Source organism: Sphaeramia orbicularis, chromosome 21 (genome assembly GCF_902148855.1).
Source record: "Sphaeramia orbicularis chromosome 21, fSphaOr1.1, whole genome shotgun sequence".
Taxonomy (NCBI): domain Eukaryota; kingdom Metazoa; phylum Chordata; class Actinopteri; order Kurtiformes; family Apogonidae; genus Sphaeramia; species Sphaeramia orbicularis.
The window spans coordinates 20,266,283-20,282,598 of NC_043977.1; the positions used below are offsets into that span (position 1 = coordinate 20,266,283).

The following is a 16,316-nucleotide window of genomic DNA, read 5'->3' on the forward strand; positions in this document are numbered from 1 at the left end:
AGTCCGAGGGTAAAAGAAGTGAGGAATATGCGCTCACTTGTCGGACTCATCGCTGTCATTATTGCAGCCACTTTGTATCTATATTTACTGTCTTTATACCTCCCCGCCGGACCCCGTCGACGTCCTCCTGCATCTGCAGAGTCTGAACATGTGGAGACAGAAAAGTCGGGGCAAACTGCAGACGAACCGAGCAGGTAACACTGGTTAGCTGGAGCTGAACATGTCAGCCAAGATAAGATAGAAGAAGATGCAAGTATTGCAACACATTCACATGTCAGTTTGTCCCAACTGTCCCAAACAGCGTTATAAATCCTACTACTGTATGTGCTAGCTAATGCCATGCTAGCTTCTCCCTAATTAATACATTCATTCAGATAGTATAACGAAAAGAAATACAAGTGTAATGTTTGAAAACATTTTAGAAAGTAAGTTATTGGTTTACTTTGGTTGACTAAAAACGTCAAAATGTTAACCTTATACCCTAATTAAATGTCATTGTGTAATTTTTTACAGATTAGTAGTTGTTAAATCCAAATTAACCATGTGCTTTCCCATTTAAAGCCTAACACTTATCCAAAATTAACGGTTCTTTCTTTATTTGATAATAACATACACACTAGTGATCCACATATGACTCTGGAAAAACTTGTTAGACCATTGTGACAGAGATGAAAAGTTATCATAAAGACACATGAAATGTTTGGTGCTGCCAAAAGAATTAACATGTAAGAAATAAATGTTTTGTACCAATGTTTGATGGTTTAAAAATTTTTTTAAAAGTAGTCAATTTATTTTAAAAGAACTGAATATTGAAGATCATCCAGGAGGGCTCTACAAAAAGGCACCAATGGTGTAATCATTGTCTACAAAGCTGTATAACATTTATGATTATACAAATACATCGTTTTAATAGTAGTAATTCAGCTACTACTGTTCTGTGGAAATGTTCACAATAGCTTAACTGTTAACTCCATTTAGACAAATAAAAAGTGATATTAAAGTGTCATTTGGCAAGTTGAGTCCAAATTGCTTACCATAAATGTGTTGAAATGAAGAAAAACAACAAAAAAAACTTGGTAATTGAAGCACTGAAATAAATAAATGTATTATTATTATTATTGCACAGTGAATTGAGTTGCAATGCCGACTGTAAATAATCATCAAACAATATGAAGGATGCTGGCAAATACAAACATGCTTTGTTTACTTTGCAGTAGATTTTCTGCAGTTTCATTACTGTTCAGGTGTGTCTGTATAAAAAGCTGACTAACTTCACTGCTGATGCCCTCACAGGTTGACGTTTCCTTCAGACCTGGAGGAGTTGAGGGAACTAGCGGAGCTCCTGCAGTTTTACAAGACAGAGCACACTGGATATGTCCTGCTCCTGTTCTGTAGTGCATATCTCTACAAGCAATCTTTCGCCATTCCTGGATCCTCAGTCCTGGTAAAGTAAAATTAGTCTCAGATATTTTCTCTACTAATGCTATAATACAAGTGGCTTTTGTCTAGACAAGGAAAGAGTTTAATTTATTGATTTGGTCACATTATCAGCCCATGCAGATATTGAATTGCAAAAGGCTGCAGTTCAAAGGTCCAGGTTTAGGAGGATGTAAAGTGACCTGATGTCAGAAATAGGAAAAAAAAAAAAATACATACAGCCTCTGTTTATTGTGACGTTTTGGAGTTTGTGATATTGAGTAGAGAGGTAATTAATGTCACAACATGTTGTTGTATTTTTGTGTTGATATGTGTTCATTTTTGTATTTTTGACTTGAGATTTCCAATTGAGTTATCTTTGAATTTTCCTTGATAATCAATCAAGTACACTAAGTACTGCCCATAATAATTGCAATATTACTTTTCACTGAACTGTGCAGCCCTAATTTCATGAATAACTCTTAGTTATTGCCCATGATTAAAAAAACATGATTAAAATTTACAAATAATTTTTAAAAAAACTGCATGAACAATGTATGAAACTTGGATTTTTTTGTTTAGAGGAGGATAAAAATATCCAGCTTGTGCAAAACAACAAAGGGATGTCAAACTCGCCTTTGTGTGTCAGCACATTTTTAGTGTTTTTCTCACTCAACATTGCAGAGAAGCCTGAGCTATAAACCACAAACTATTCCAAGTATATTACATTTTATTTAGACTGTTCTGTCTCTTCATTTTACACCAGTGATGTGTAGTAATGCAGGCCTTTGTCCCTCTCTTGTCATTGTGCAGAACATTCTTGCAGGAGCTATATTTGGACCTTATCAAGGACTGCTGCTTGCCTGTGTCCTCACTACTGTGGGCTCCACTTTGTGCTACGCCCTTTCCCAAGCTTTTGGAAAACAGTATATCATGAATCTTTTCCCTGATAAAGTCTCCATGCTGCAGAGGAAGGTACGTCCGTGACACCACAGGAAGAGAACACCAGTGTTGTAGTCAGAACCACCTGAGACCAGACTGTATCAACACTGAGAGAAGACGAGACCAAGACTAGATCAAATGGACAATGGTAGCATTCCAGCCACCTGGGTCTTCTAATTTTACAGACTTTCCTTTGACTAGGCAGAATGAGGCAGCCTGTAGTAAGGTGGATCAAGAGTTGACAAAGTTTTACACCAAAAAGAAGTGTTTTAAGACTTTTTTTTAGACCACAGTAATGATGGTAAGAAATAAATCAGAACATGCACCGGGAATTTAGAGGTGTCCCTGCAGCGTAGGTCTCATCTAGTAATCATGAAGTAAAATCCAGAGTCCATCCTTCCATAATACCTTGATACTTCTAACGTCTTTCTGTCTCTTTCTCAGGTGGAGGATAATAAGGACTGTTTGTTCTTCTTCCTGCTCTTCCTGAGGTTCTTTCCCATGTCGCCCAACTGGTTTTTGAACATGTCGGCTCCAATCGTCAACATTCCCATCACCTTCTTCTTCGGCTCCGTCTTCATTGGTGAGCACAGAGGCTTTACCCAAATGCTTGAGTGTTTCTTGAGATCTGAAGTCTTGACAAAGTTGTGAGTGGATGATCTTTACATTCATTATATTAAGTAGCATTAAGCACTCCTTAAGCCCACACACTCAGGTAAAATTACAGACTCTTTTTGTATTCTTAATAGCTGCTTAATTATTTGATTACACTAATCAGACTGCGTTGTAGAAATTGATTTATAATTTGAGCCACTTCTCAAATCAAACATCAAAATACTCTAGCTCAGCTCTTATAAATATGTGATTTCCTGTTTTTCCTCTGCATTGCTTACTGTAGTATATTCATTATCTTTTATATTTAATGATCTTCAATCCTGAGTTGTCAGCCAGATAAAATAAATCATTTAAAGACTGGCTGCGTAATTAAAATTGACATTTATGCCATACACTGGCATTTTCAGACAGTGATTTTTCAACTAATTGGGAAATGAATGTGGAAGTGGATCATTAATGACAGTAATTATTAGCTTTCCTGTTGGTGTGTGACTGTGGCATTTTGTCCTGATGACTGTAAGACCTTGTTCTGCAGAAACAGGTTCTGTACAGTCTGTGATTTAGGACGTAGATGATTTAGATGCTTTGGAATTTCTTGATTGTATTTCCTTTTGTTGTTTTTTAAAGTTCAATACAAATCTTACAGTAGTTTTATGGTAATCTTACTCGTAATTATTTTTTCTGAGTTATGTGACAGTATTAATCCATCAGTTAAAACGATACCAAATTATTTCTCCCATGTCTCTAAATAAATCCTCTTCTGTTTTTTCATTTGTAGGCCTCTTACCGTACAACTTCATCTGCGTCCAGACGGGTGTCGTACTGTCCGAGGTGTCGTCGCTGGATGATTTGTTCTCGTGGGAGCGTCTGTTCCAGCTGATGGCCATTGCCTGCATGGCTCTGCTGCCGGGGATATTCATCCGCCGCCTCAGTCAGAGACGCCTCAAACTGGACACCCGCGAACACAACGGACTCATCACGGATAAGAAAGTCCAGTGATTTCACATTTTTTCTGGGAAGGGCTTTCCGGCACAGTGTCACCCTCTGCTCTCAGGAGTGAATATGATTTAGAGTGGGAACTCTGCTTAAAACCAGCGTGAGGATACCTGTTATTCAGAGTAGGCTTGGCCGATAAAATGATCCCAAAACCGGACCGTGATAAGATCAATTACCATGATGAGCTTTCGACATTTTTTTCCCTGTATGGACTGACTTACAGCCTGTCTTGATTCTCCATTTGGCGAGTTAGTCTTGAAAGGCTGTTGAGCAGTGGCAGGTGAATGTCTATATTACAGCGGTCACAGTACAAACTATGTCAAGAGTGTGTACTGCATTTTGGATGAGCCGCTTCTGTCTGAGTTTTACACAGGAACGGAGAATTCATGGTACGTTCAGTGAACAACAAAAGGCACCAACAGATGTAATGTTGCATTCAGGTGCACCTTATAATTTAAGTAACCTATACTTGTATGGCCACGGAAATTGCTTAAAACATATATTTGTCTTTAGTATATCTGTCATTACTTAACAGTATGAAACTGCATCTCATATTATTATAATATTCTAAAGTTTGCCAATCTCCTTTCTCTGCTCTTCAGGCGTTTTGAGAAAACTCAGACTGGTAACATCATCCAGTAATATGTCACGATAAATATGGACATTGATTTAATATGGAAACAAATTGGGACCATATTTTTGTCACATTGCATAGCCTTGTTTCAGTGTGTGTTTTTTCTAAATGGAATGAGATTACAAAAAGAACAAACTTTGAGTCTAAAAATGGGATTTGAAGATGAGTATTGTGTGTTAAATGTGTTTATTAGTTACCAGTATTTGAAGCCGATGAATAAAGTCTATGGTGTGTGTGTATATAGATGTGTGAATGTACAGTAAAAGGGAAGGCGTTAATGTTAAAAACTTTGCACTATTGTTCTACGGTTTGGGTAGTGCTTCGGTGTAAACAGCTTGTGTTCAAAGTGCCTGTCGGTGCATTTATGGGCTTTTCTTAAACTTCTACCTCCAGCAGACGAGTGGAACCAGTCATTTAACGTCCCAGATGGTTCAGGTGCTTGTTTTAATGACACCGTTTCTTTATTTCTAAATGAGAGGCTTACTTTTGAAACAGACAGTATACTTAAAGCTGTATTTTTCTTGTTTAATTTAATCTGAATATTATCACTGTATGACAATCATTTTACAGTTAAGACTAGATTTGAATACAGTCAACAATATAGGGCAGTTTTTACACGTTTTTGACCGTTTGAGCCAAATGTCTTTCAGTTTGGTCTCAGTCGGACCAGAATTGCCAGTCATTTTGTGTATTAACTTGGAAGACTTTGGTGACCGTTTCCATGTCTTTGTATTTAATCAGCTGGGCTCTTATTTAACTGAATGTGCAGTTTCTTCAGGCCTGTATTAAATCAAGCCTTAACTTTGCTTTGTTAAAACCACGCACACATATTTTGTACAGTACTATTCCGACCGCTTTAAGTGTTATTTTAAAGATTGTTTTGATTCAGACGTATCCTTCATCAGCATCCTCTTTGAAATGTATCTTGAAGTGTAATTTAATGCACTGTTCAGCTGTGACATTTGTGGTACGTCATCACAAATGCGTGGACGTTTATTTTAACTTTTGAAATAATAAAAATGAGTCTGAAATTTTTCTTTCAAATATTCTTTATTGCTCAGATCCAGGTTGCTCAGCAATACAGTTCACTCACAACTCAAAACAACAGCATGGCTGTTACCAGAAAGGCATGGATCCATGAGATGTAATGAACACAGATCTTGTGTCAGTCCGGCATACAGTCACTGATTACCTTGAGGTGTTTGGGACCTTTTGTCCCATGGGAAATGTAGGACTTGAGGGTTGTGACCTACTGAGGAAACAAAAGGAATCTCCCAAATGGTGAAACGCAGTTAATAAAAATGGATCCATATAAAACCCCTACTGAAAGTCTAGTGCTATACAAAGTGTACATACTGGATTGCCTACAGTACAACAGTCTCATGCAATGCTTTGTGTGTTTCTTATTGAACAAGAAGACAAAACAAAAACACTGCTGTGGTTCTGCATACATCTGACCAGACTTTACGAAATCCCTTCTCGGCCAAATCCATATTTCTTGGATAGTTGTTGCCCTCGTTCCTGCTTTCTCTCAGTCCCAAACACTAAAACAAATGTAATCTGCTTCATGTCTCAGGACCGGATACTGCGCCTACTGTTCCACTTGTCAAACATGTATCTACTTTGCATCTCACAAATTATTATTTTCTTGCCATTCTTACTCCCAAATCTGTTCAAAAATTAGCTAGGATATTTTAAACCACTTTAACAGCTAGTATTGGTAGTGATCTAACAGGAATGAATATTCAAGCAAAGAATCCCAGCTACTTTCTCCAGACTATGGTATATTATTAAATGATGAGAAAAACCAGATCAACAGAAAACAAAACAAAAAAAAGGCTAAACTATCCAACCACCATGTGATATGACTAACAACACTGTACACCCTCAGTGATGTGTGAAACTGTGGTTTTCTGGTATTGAATATTAATGCCTAGCAACACCCCACAAAACTAAGAAACACCAATCCTTGGAAGTAAAAAAAAAAAAAAAAGTTACATTGACAAGTTTCACCTCCGAATGTGGCTTAGTTACAGATGTTCTCGACAACCGCAGCTCACAACACCACAATGAAACATCATGAACCAGCGAGAGGGAAACCTGCACCTAAAGAGCCCCAAAAAAAAAAAAAAAAAAAAGCACAAGACAGACAGATATCTGAAGATTCCTCTGCAAGAAAAAGAGCCCCAACTTCAAAACTGCTCTAAAAATACTCGAGTCCAGGCAGTCAAGCAAAACCGTGAGTGATGAACTACGACTTCCAGTGCTACTGTGAAAACCGTTTTCCTCCATGACGTGCCCTACTGCAGTGATCAGACCGCCACAGGAGTCATGCAATGGAGTAGAAGCACCGTACTGCATTCATATATGTGTAAGGTCTAGGTATCGGTCCGGTCTGGTGAGCTATGTCATCAGTATGAGGTACTGTACTGGCTGTGGGGAGGCTCGCTGAAACAGCCTCAGGCATTGTGTGAGATTAATAGACCTTAATGTTGTTTATTTCAGCATTGCTTGTCTGTGTTCACTGGGACAAAAAAGATCCACCTCATCTGATGACTGAGCGGAAAAAATAAATCTACCCTCCAAAAAAACCAACTATATATATATATATATATATATATATATATATATATATAAAGATATATATATCAGCTTTCAACGGTTAAAGAACTCCAAAGACAAGCACTAACTTTCACTATATCATTCTTTTATTTAATTCTTTTGCCCCTACATCAATTTTAGTAACTAAAGTCAGCGTTGGATTCTGAGAGGTAATTCTGAAATGTACAGCACAAAAAAAAAAAAAAAATCTAAATCTGTAGATTGATGAGAAAAGCATTTAGAGGTCAGTTTTGAGGGAAGCTGTGACGCTCTAAAAATGTCTCCTACCATCTCTCACAACGCAGGTGCAGACTGAAGTGTTAAAGAGAGACAGAAAACGATGCATTTATGTGTGACTCTATTGTACATGTTTACAGATATACAGTTATCTTGTCATACACAGTGACATTTCAAACGACTAGAGTTGTTCTACATTCTACGCAGAAGACTAGGTTTTACACCATGTTCAAGAGTCCTGTCAGTGTATTTTTGCAGCTTCATGTTTTCTTCAAATCAACCCCAGAGTATGCTGTTGTTATCGAAAAAGAGCTGGTAAGAACGGGGTAGTTTGTTACAAAAATCTTTTTTTTTTTTTCACAAGTGAATGAATAAACTTCATTGTTTTTTTAAAAGTCTCGAAAACCCTGGAGGTACAGTTGGGAAAAACAGGAGGTACAGAGGTTTAAGTATCTGTTTCTATCGACTGATTTATATTTTCCTTTCATTGACAGTGAAATCAGTACACAACATCCACATTCAGAACCACTTCGGGCAGGCATGTACCCCTTAGATCCTGCTCTTCATTCCTTTCCTAGCAAAACTGATTTGGAAATCCTTTGACGTGTATCATTAAGAGGTCGTGTGGTGTCCAGGCAAAGACAGTCCAACAGAGTTGACTACAGTTTACAAAGTTCGCAGAGCTATTCTGCCATCACTAGTCGGCTGGACCTGAAGAGTTTAGAGATTACTGTAGATCTTTTCTCTTGTTCTTTTTTGTTTTCATTAAAAAAGAAAATTAAAAACGCTCAAAATGATCAGTTAACAAGGCATACAAAATGTGGAAAAAGGGGAAATGAAAGATTGGACTGAGGTACCCTGAAGCCTGAGGTAGATCACAATACTGACATGCGCACTGTTCACATCCTGACCATAGTTAACACGGTGGTCACTTTACTGTTCTCCTATTTTTTCAGGTTTTTATTATATTATTATTCATAGTCTAGTTTTCAAGAAAATAAACACTTCCCTTCAAAATAATATGGCAGTGTCCCACTGAGGAAAAAAAGAAAAGGACTTTGTTTTCTTTTGTTTCTTATCAATAGCTCTCATCACAAAATAGGAAAAAATAGATTCATAAATATTACTCTCTCTTTTTATATATATATATACACACACACATGCGCACACGCACACACACATACACACACACGGAGGAAGCTGTGCGTATTGGCAATAACCTTGCGTCTGGAAGATGAAGCTGATAGGTGACGTCTGAAAGGTGACAAAATAAGGCAACAAGCTTCCATGGTCTCCAAAGTAAAGCACAAAGGGACACCAGGACCTGTGTGTCCAGCGTACTGTCGGAGCAGCCAGCCAGCTCGCCAAAACAATAAAAAGAAAAGAAAAACAAAAATTAAAGAAAACAGCGAGAGTGACAATGACAATCTGTGTGTCTGGCCCGCTGGACACGGCAGGGGTGATGTTTCTAAAAGGCTCTGCATATCGTACATTCACAGCTGTCATGCCGTTTTAGAAAGCTCCCTGACAAGAGAGGGTTAAAGCCAAACGCGGCTGCGGTCACGTTTGCGGTTGTGTGTGTACCACAGGTCATACAGTGCCTCCCCCAAAAAGAGTCACCTACCCCTACCCACACCCCCACCCAAAAAAACTGCCCTCACTGCCACTCCACAAGTCTGCACCCTCCCCCCACCCCTTTAACTCCCCTAAATCCCCCAAACCGGGCCCTCAGCTCACATTTTGTGTTGGCCCTTGTGATGTCCTCGTAAGGCTGAGCGTGTGGCGGTGCACATTCAAAGTAACTGGTCACCTGGTTTTAACAAGCAAAGGTGCACCAATTGTTTGCTTTTTTTTTCTTCTTTTTTTTAAGACGTCAATTTTTGCTGTGATCGTCAAGGAGAATGCCTTTAGAGACATCCGTTTGATTATTATTTTTAACAGGACAACAAGCATGAATGTAGATACAGTCTACTGTACAGCATGGGAGAATGATACCACTTTACTGGTTTAAAAAAAAAAAAAAAGAAATGAAAACCCCTCTGTTGTGTTTAACCTCTGCTGAGCGAAAGTGGCAGTCAGTCGATGTTATCAAAAGGCTACAGAAAAAAAAGTTTTTCTTGACAACAAGTATTTTTTTTATCATATAAAAAAAATGTCAGATGAGAGAGAGTGATGAGAAAGTGATTCGAGTGAAAGAGTGAAATGAGAAGAGGAAAAAAATGAGTGTAGCATTAGATATGAATGGTGACGTTATCTTTTGCGTTGGCACACACACAGGCTTGTTACAAAGACTCATTCACCATATTTACTTATAGGGGTTGTCTCGATTTCAGACGCCTAAAATATAAAACAAACCAGGGAAACCGCTTTAAGTGGCTTTCGCAGCCCAGTCAATCTGTGGAACAAGCAAAAAGTTGAAAACTTCACCAAGTCGTACTGTCATTTTGATAGAAAAATAACAGTGCATACTCTTAGTGTGTCAATATACTCGTCTACTCTGTATTAATACTGCTAAGGATACTTTATCTTGCAATCTGAATATCTCAAACTCTTGTGAGAGGTGTCCATTGTCACTTCCTCTCATTCTAAACCAAAATGTCAATCACAATGTCTCTTATGCGCTCATGTTAATACAGTTGCTTTATCCGTTGGTTAGGCCTATGTTAGTCCAACTAAAGAGATAACGTTATGCAGGGCGTCATACTATTTCCTGTTTCTTTCTTGTTTTTTTTTTTATTGTAAAGACAACAGTTCCCAATTCTCTGCCATTTCCACCTTTCTTGTTGATTTTTTTTTTTTTGGTCTTTTTTGTTTGTTTTTTTTGTAAATTATTATATCAGTACGGTCTCCTCCCACTCTAACTGCTTTCACAGGGCTGGCAGTGCACACAATGCCCTCAGCCTTTGGCTCTCACTTGTTTCCCTCCAGTGAAGTTCTTTGGTTTTGATCCCAGTGCTGCTGGTCTGCCCTGCGCGTCCCCCTTGGCCGTGGCCTTTGTCTGGGTGGGTCTCTGTCCGTTTGGGAGGGCTACATTCATTGGCTGGTGCCTGCTGGAGCCACCCCGCTGGTCACTTGGAGTGGTGCGGTGACACTGCGGCGCCCTGCTGGTGCTTCTGTTCCTGCTGTTTGACCTGCTGAACGATCTCCCGGATCTTCCTCTGTGCAGTCTGTAAGACAGAGATCACACAGCACAGCAACGACTTATCAGCCATTCACAGTTTAAGTGGATTTCAACAGGTTTTTTAAGACGACAATCAATACGAGATCAATGTGAATTTAGAAAAATAACGAATGATAACAACAGGCAAAGACATAGGAAATGCAGAAAAACTCACTACAACCATGAATGACAATCTCATTTATACCCACAAAACCCACCCCTATCTGCCAGATTTCGTAAATTCAAGTTTACATTTTAACCCTTTCATGCATGAATTATGAGAACCTTAGTGAAGATATTTTTCCTGAGTGTTTTTATTCCTCTTCAGGCATGAAAAAAACAATGTGATCACGTTTTTTTGTTTTTTTTTAAGGAGTTGCAAATACGTCCACTCAGCCAGACACCATGCATTTAATTTTTGAAGCAAAGAAACATGTATTTAAAACCTAATATCAGTAAGTGATATGGAAAACTATGCAAAAAAAACAAAAACAAAACATTTTTAATGCTGCTAATCAGATGTTTTCCCACATTTTAACATACTCTAATTATTATTCACTTCATGGAGATACTATGCAAAAAAAAACCTGCTTTGTTTGTTGATTTACACTAAAACATGTCACTGGAGATCCAGTTTATCAATAACAGCACAGTTACAGTAATGACTTGAATTGCACTGTATGGGATGATGCATAAGTGTCCACTGTGTTGGCTGATATGGAACTAAAACAACAAAACCTATGAATATTCAAGACAACAGCTTTGAATAGCTGTCCACTGCAGTGACCACGATGCATGAAAGGGTTAAACAGAATAAAAAATACTCAGTAAAGTACAAATTCTCCCAAAACATACTTGAGTACAGTAGCGACGTATTATTACTTTGTTACAAAACAACACTGCTAACACATTAAATAGAAAAGAAATACTTTCACTTTTACCTCACTGCATTTCCTAATTCAAATGCATACTTCTACTCCGATACATTTTTAATGCAGTGTTGTTACTCGTTACAAAAAAAAGTTAAATGAAATTGTAACAAAGTCAGGAAGCTGATTTGTCATTGAGACCTAATCATGTAATGTGCAAGTGCAAATGACGGTCCACACTCAACCTGTTGGTGATCTGTTGATGTGAGCAGCTGCACAATATTAAAAAATTCTAACTGCCTTTAGTTGTTATTAACATTTACTTGTACTTTTGCTTTCATTACGTAAGTAAATTTAATTGTAGATTACTTGATATACTTAAGTACAGTAAATACTAGATACTTCAAGACTTTAACTTGAGTAACATTTCAGTTGGTGACTTGAACTTCTACCAAAGACATTTTTTGGTAGAGTACCTGTACTTCTACTCAAGCGTGACTTTACAGTACTTTATACAATGCTGGTTCTTAGTTACTTTTTTCTCTACTTTACATGTGTATATGTAAACACCTAGTGTTTTGTCTTGTTTCAACAATAAATTGGGAAAAAACTGTAATGTTGAGAGAAAAACTAAAATCTAAAGGCTCTTACAGATAAAAAAGATCAAAACAAAACAATATTAAGTTGCTGAAAAAGAAGAGCATTAACAATTTGTGACGATTTCTACAGGTTTAACTTTTTAAGACGATATAATTGAGGCAATTTCAGACCCGTGTGATTAGGTGATGGTAATGGGAATGAACTTGAATGTCCAACATGGGAGACATAAAGAGACAGAACACACCAAACAAAATTATCAGTAAATGACTGTTTTAACCTGTGAACAGATCATGCAAACAAAAAAAAACCCTCACTACAACCTCATCCCTTTCCATATAACCTGTCCTCTTGGTTGTGTCCATCCAGAGCTGATTCCTCTTCACATCACCTCAACCAAACACATTCCTCTGATCCCACTATGACTTGTATCCCCACCCCCTAACCCCCCGATTTCTAAAATGAAAGTTTTCATTCTTTTTCACTTTAATTTCTCTGTAGTCACTCATTTCTTTATATTCCCTGCATTTACATGTAAAGATCTATGTATTTGATGTACTGTTGAATCATTGTTTTGTCTTGTTTTATCAATAAATTACCAGAGTTTCTGCAGATTTCCACAGGTTAAACTTTTTAAAGACTTTTTAAAAAATTTTATCAATGGAATTTAAGACCAATGTAAATTTCGAAGCAAAATAGGTGATGGCGATGGGGAAAAACACTTATGGAAAAACCCTTACAAATGAAAAGACCAAAACAAAAGCATTGAAGGGCAATGGGGCAATGAAAAGAATACCATTAGCATAGTTTCTGTAGGTTTCATCAAGTTACAGTACATTTAAGACTTTTAAGACCTTTTCATGATCATAGTGAATACAATAGAAGTCATGTCCCATTATGCTGCATTATGCAAGACTTTGATTCTGCCCTCCATGTAAAGAGAAACATAAAATGGCAGATAATTGCAGGTGTCTTTTTACAGTGGCTTTATGTTTTTCTGATTTACTATTCAACTCTTTATACCCAAAGTTGCTAATTTGAGCATTTTCCGGTGTAAGGCATCAAGTGTATTACTTTTTACAGCAGTGTTTTCCAACCTTGGGGTCGGGACCCCACCTGGGGTCACCTGGAATTCAAATGGGGTTGCCTGAAATTTCTAGTAATTGATAAAAATAAAAATAAAAACTTACTAACAAAAAAATGTATGTTGAGTTGAGAGAGACAATCACAATACATAAAAGACATGACAAACTCTCTTTGTTTGAAGGGGATTTATATATTTTGTACCCAAGTATATTACGTCTGGCTGTAAATAAATTTAACGAAGGCCCAGTACTTAGGGTGGGTGGGATGAGTGGGAGGGCAGGTGGATAGGACCTGATACAGTTGTTTCATGTCCAAGTTGTATATTTCTTGTTTTGCATTTGAAATTGAAAATAAAAAAGACCTTGATCAAAAAAAAAAAAAAAAAAAAAAAAAAAAAGACATGACAAACTCTGAAGCTGAAACTGAAGCGCTGTGGTTCTGTTTATCTTTCAAATGTTCATTGTGGTCAGTTTCAGATGCTGCAGCTCTGTCATAATTCATAGTTTGAGTTATAGTTTGTTCAGTATTAATTGTCAACCTTGTAAATCCAAGCTGGACTGACTGTACATATCCTGACCTAGGAAAATAAATATTCTCTCTTTGTGCAGTAATCTACACCTCGCTTTTCTGCCCTCGTCCATAATAATATACATTATATAGACTAAATGTCATCTAAAATTAACATTTATTTGCAACATAGTAAAGCAAACTATTACATGATAAAAAAAAAATTAAATTTTAGCAAAAAAAAGGTCTCCGCTTTGAATGTCTGGGGTTGCCAGAAATTTGTGATTTTAAAATGGGGTCACGAGCCAAAAAATGTTGGGAACCACTGGTTTACAGGCTTCAAACAAGTACTGTTAACATCTTTTAATTAAGCTTAATAGATTTTAAACATCTTGAGGTTTTTTAAGGTCCTGGAAAAACTGTGTTGATTTTATTTAGTTCTAGCCGTTTTAAACATCATTACGTTCAATGTTGCAAATCAATCGTCAATAAGTCATCATTTGTTACACTATATTATCGGCCTTAAAAATAGTATTTCGACGATCACGAGGCTCAGTTTTTAAGACTTCATATTAAAATTTTACTCCCGAGTCTTCATGCTCGGATGGAGTCTGGTCAGTTGTCATGGAGACGGAACTGCAGACCCAGTACCTGTTATGATTTCATCCATAGCGCTGTTGCTAAGCGTGCTTGCCAGCCGATCCAACCGTTTCCATGGCAATTGAGCAAACACTCTCTACTTAGATAAACACAAGCAACACTGACAGGCACCTGCCAGATAATCACAAATGATATTTTCTGTGGGAGGCGTGTAGTAAGGTCACATTAAAGTACACAGCATGGGTGCCAATAGAACAGAGGTGGTACCGCAGAGTACTACAGTAGTACACATACTGTCTAGCATATAGTGTGTACTGTGATTGGCTGGATTCATTAAACACACACGTATTGAACTGACTGAGTCTACTTTTAGCATTTATTACAATGGGACTTTCAGCACTAATGAGTCATCTTTTATGGGACCAGTGAGTAAGATTTAAGGAGATCTATTCGGCAGAAATGAAAGCAGTGACAGTAAGTAACTCAATAACACATGTAATAGCGTCAAATTACAAAATAAAAGTAACTGTAATCTGTAATTTATCATTAAAAAAGCTCATATGAAGAATATAACAGCAACAACACAAAAAAAAAGACGAATGACCATGTTAGTGCTGAAATAATTCAACATTTTTCTTTACAAATCAGAAAATGAGTCTTGTTTGTGGGACTTCTCGCCTCAGTGTTTGTATTATTGTATTGTAACAGTGTTACTAGTCATCTGTAACCTGATATGTTTCAAAAGTAACCTCACAAACACTATTCATAATCATGGTTTCCTCTGCGTATTTTCTTTTGTGTTTTCTTTAGCTTACAATGAGCCCTTTCTGTTTGCAGAGGGAGCGGTTCCTCTTAACAGGACAAACCCAATACTGGCTCCATTTCATGATTTATTTCATGTTGAAGGGACGGCCACTGCACGCTCTTTTGAAAAGGGGAGGGGTGAAAGAGCAGCAACCTTTGAACTGAATGTACGACTTAACAAGCAAACTAGATGTATGACAATGAAGATTAATGGAGGTCGAACTCTAAACACTAACAGGGGAAGACAAAGATGGTTTTTATGAGAAACATGTTTAACTATTGGAGGGATGTGAAACCTGTTTTGCGTACCTGGCTGGCAAAGAAATGCCCACTGATTTTTACAAACACCTCGTCATTCTCATCTGGAGTTTGGTCCCGTGGTACGATGACTTCTGCACTTGTAAGGTTCTGCAACTCGTTTACCTGAAAACAGACAAAAACTTCAGCATTTTGTTCAGTTTTAACTTCCACACTTTACTTCCAGAACATAAATGTAGAGCAGGGGTGTCAAACTCATGTTAGTTCAGGGGCCACATATAGCTCAATATGATCTCCAATGGGCCAGACCATTAAAAATAATCATATAATGACATATAAATAATGAGAAATCCAACCTCCCTTATCTTTGTTTTAGTGCAAAAACATAAAATTAGGTGATGAAATTGTTTACATGTACAAACTATCCTTTCACAAAAAATGTGAATCTGAAAAACCTGAAATTTCTTTAGAGAAATAAATACAACAGTGTTAAACAATTAAAAATATTATGGCTCAACTTATTATTTACATGTGCATTATAACTTGCAGATCACAGTGGATCTACATAGGCAGCATTTAGTAACAGGCAGAATATTGTTAAAATTTAGGAGTCTGGAACTAAAATGAATTTGTTATACATTTATACATGAGTTTGACACCCCTGACTGTTAATATTTTCAGTGTAATTTTTGCACTTTCCAAATTCATCCTGTGGGCCAAATTGGACCCTTTTGAGCTTCCGATTTTGGCCCATGAGCCGTATGTTTGCCAGCCCTGGTGCAGAAGACAACATAAGCATTCTGTTCTAATCGAACCTATTTTAAAAGTCTGTGGTTTCTTAGTTTTGATTTTTTTTACTGACTTTTGTCATATTTATAACCATTTTTACCAAAACACTGTAATGACATTGTGACTCTGTAATCTGTATATAACATAATAATATAATGTGTCTATAATCTGTTGTTACATCTGTTATTTCTTTCCCCCATTTTTA

The 16,316-nt window shown here is 37.2% G+C and overlaps 2 protein-coding genes across 6 annotated transcripts in view; one reads left to right on the forward strand and one right to left on the reverse strand.

The window, feature by feature from the left end:
* The first annotated feature begins 27 nt into the window (after positions 1–27).
* On the forward strand, positions 28–5,634 carry tmem41aa (transmembrane protein 41aa). The gene is made up of 5 exons (XM_030124465.1): positions 28–194; positions 1,294–1,444; positions 2,230–2,391; positions 2,803–2,941; positions 3,752–5,634. Exons 1-5 carry the CDS (start codon positions 28–30, stop codon positions 3,970–3,972), a joined length of 840 nt encoding a protein of 279 aa, XP_029980325.1. The 3' UTR covers positions 3,973–5,634.
* Positions 5,635–9,300: 3,666 nt separating this feature from the next.
* Positions 9,301–16,316, reverse strand: part of igf2bp2a (insulin-like growth factor 2 mRNA binding protein 2a) — a 76,471-nt gene continuing 69,455 nt past the window's right edge. For all 5 annotated transcript variants that reach the window (XM_030124461.1, XM_030124460.1, XM_030124462.1 and 2 more), the window contains 2 exons: positions 15,374–15,487; positions 9,301–10,608 (listed from right to left, as the gene is read on the reverse strand). In XM_030124461.1, the coding sequence (XP_029980321.1) occupies positions 10,510–10,608; positions 15,374–15,487 (213 nt within the window). In that variant the 3' untranslated portion in view covers positions 9,301–10,509. The remainder of the gene's footprint in view (positions 10,609–15,373; positions 15,488–16,316) is intronic.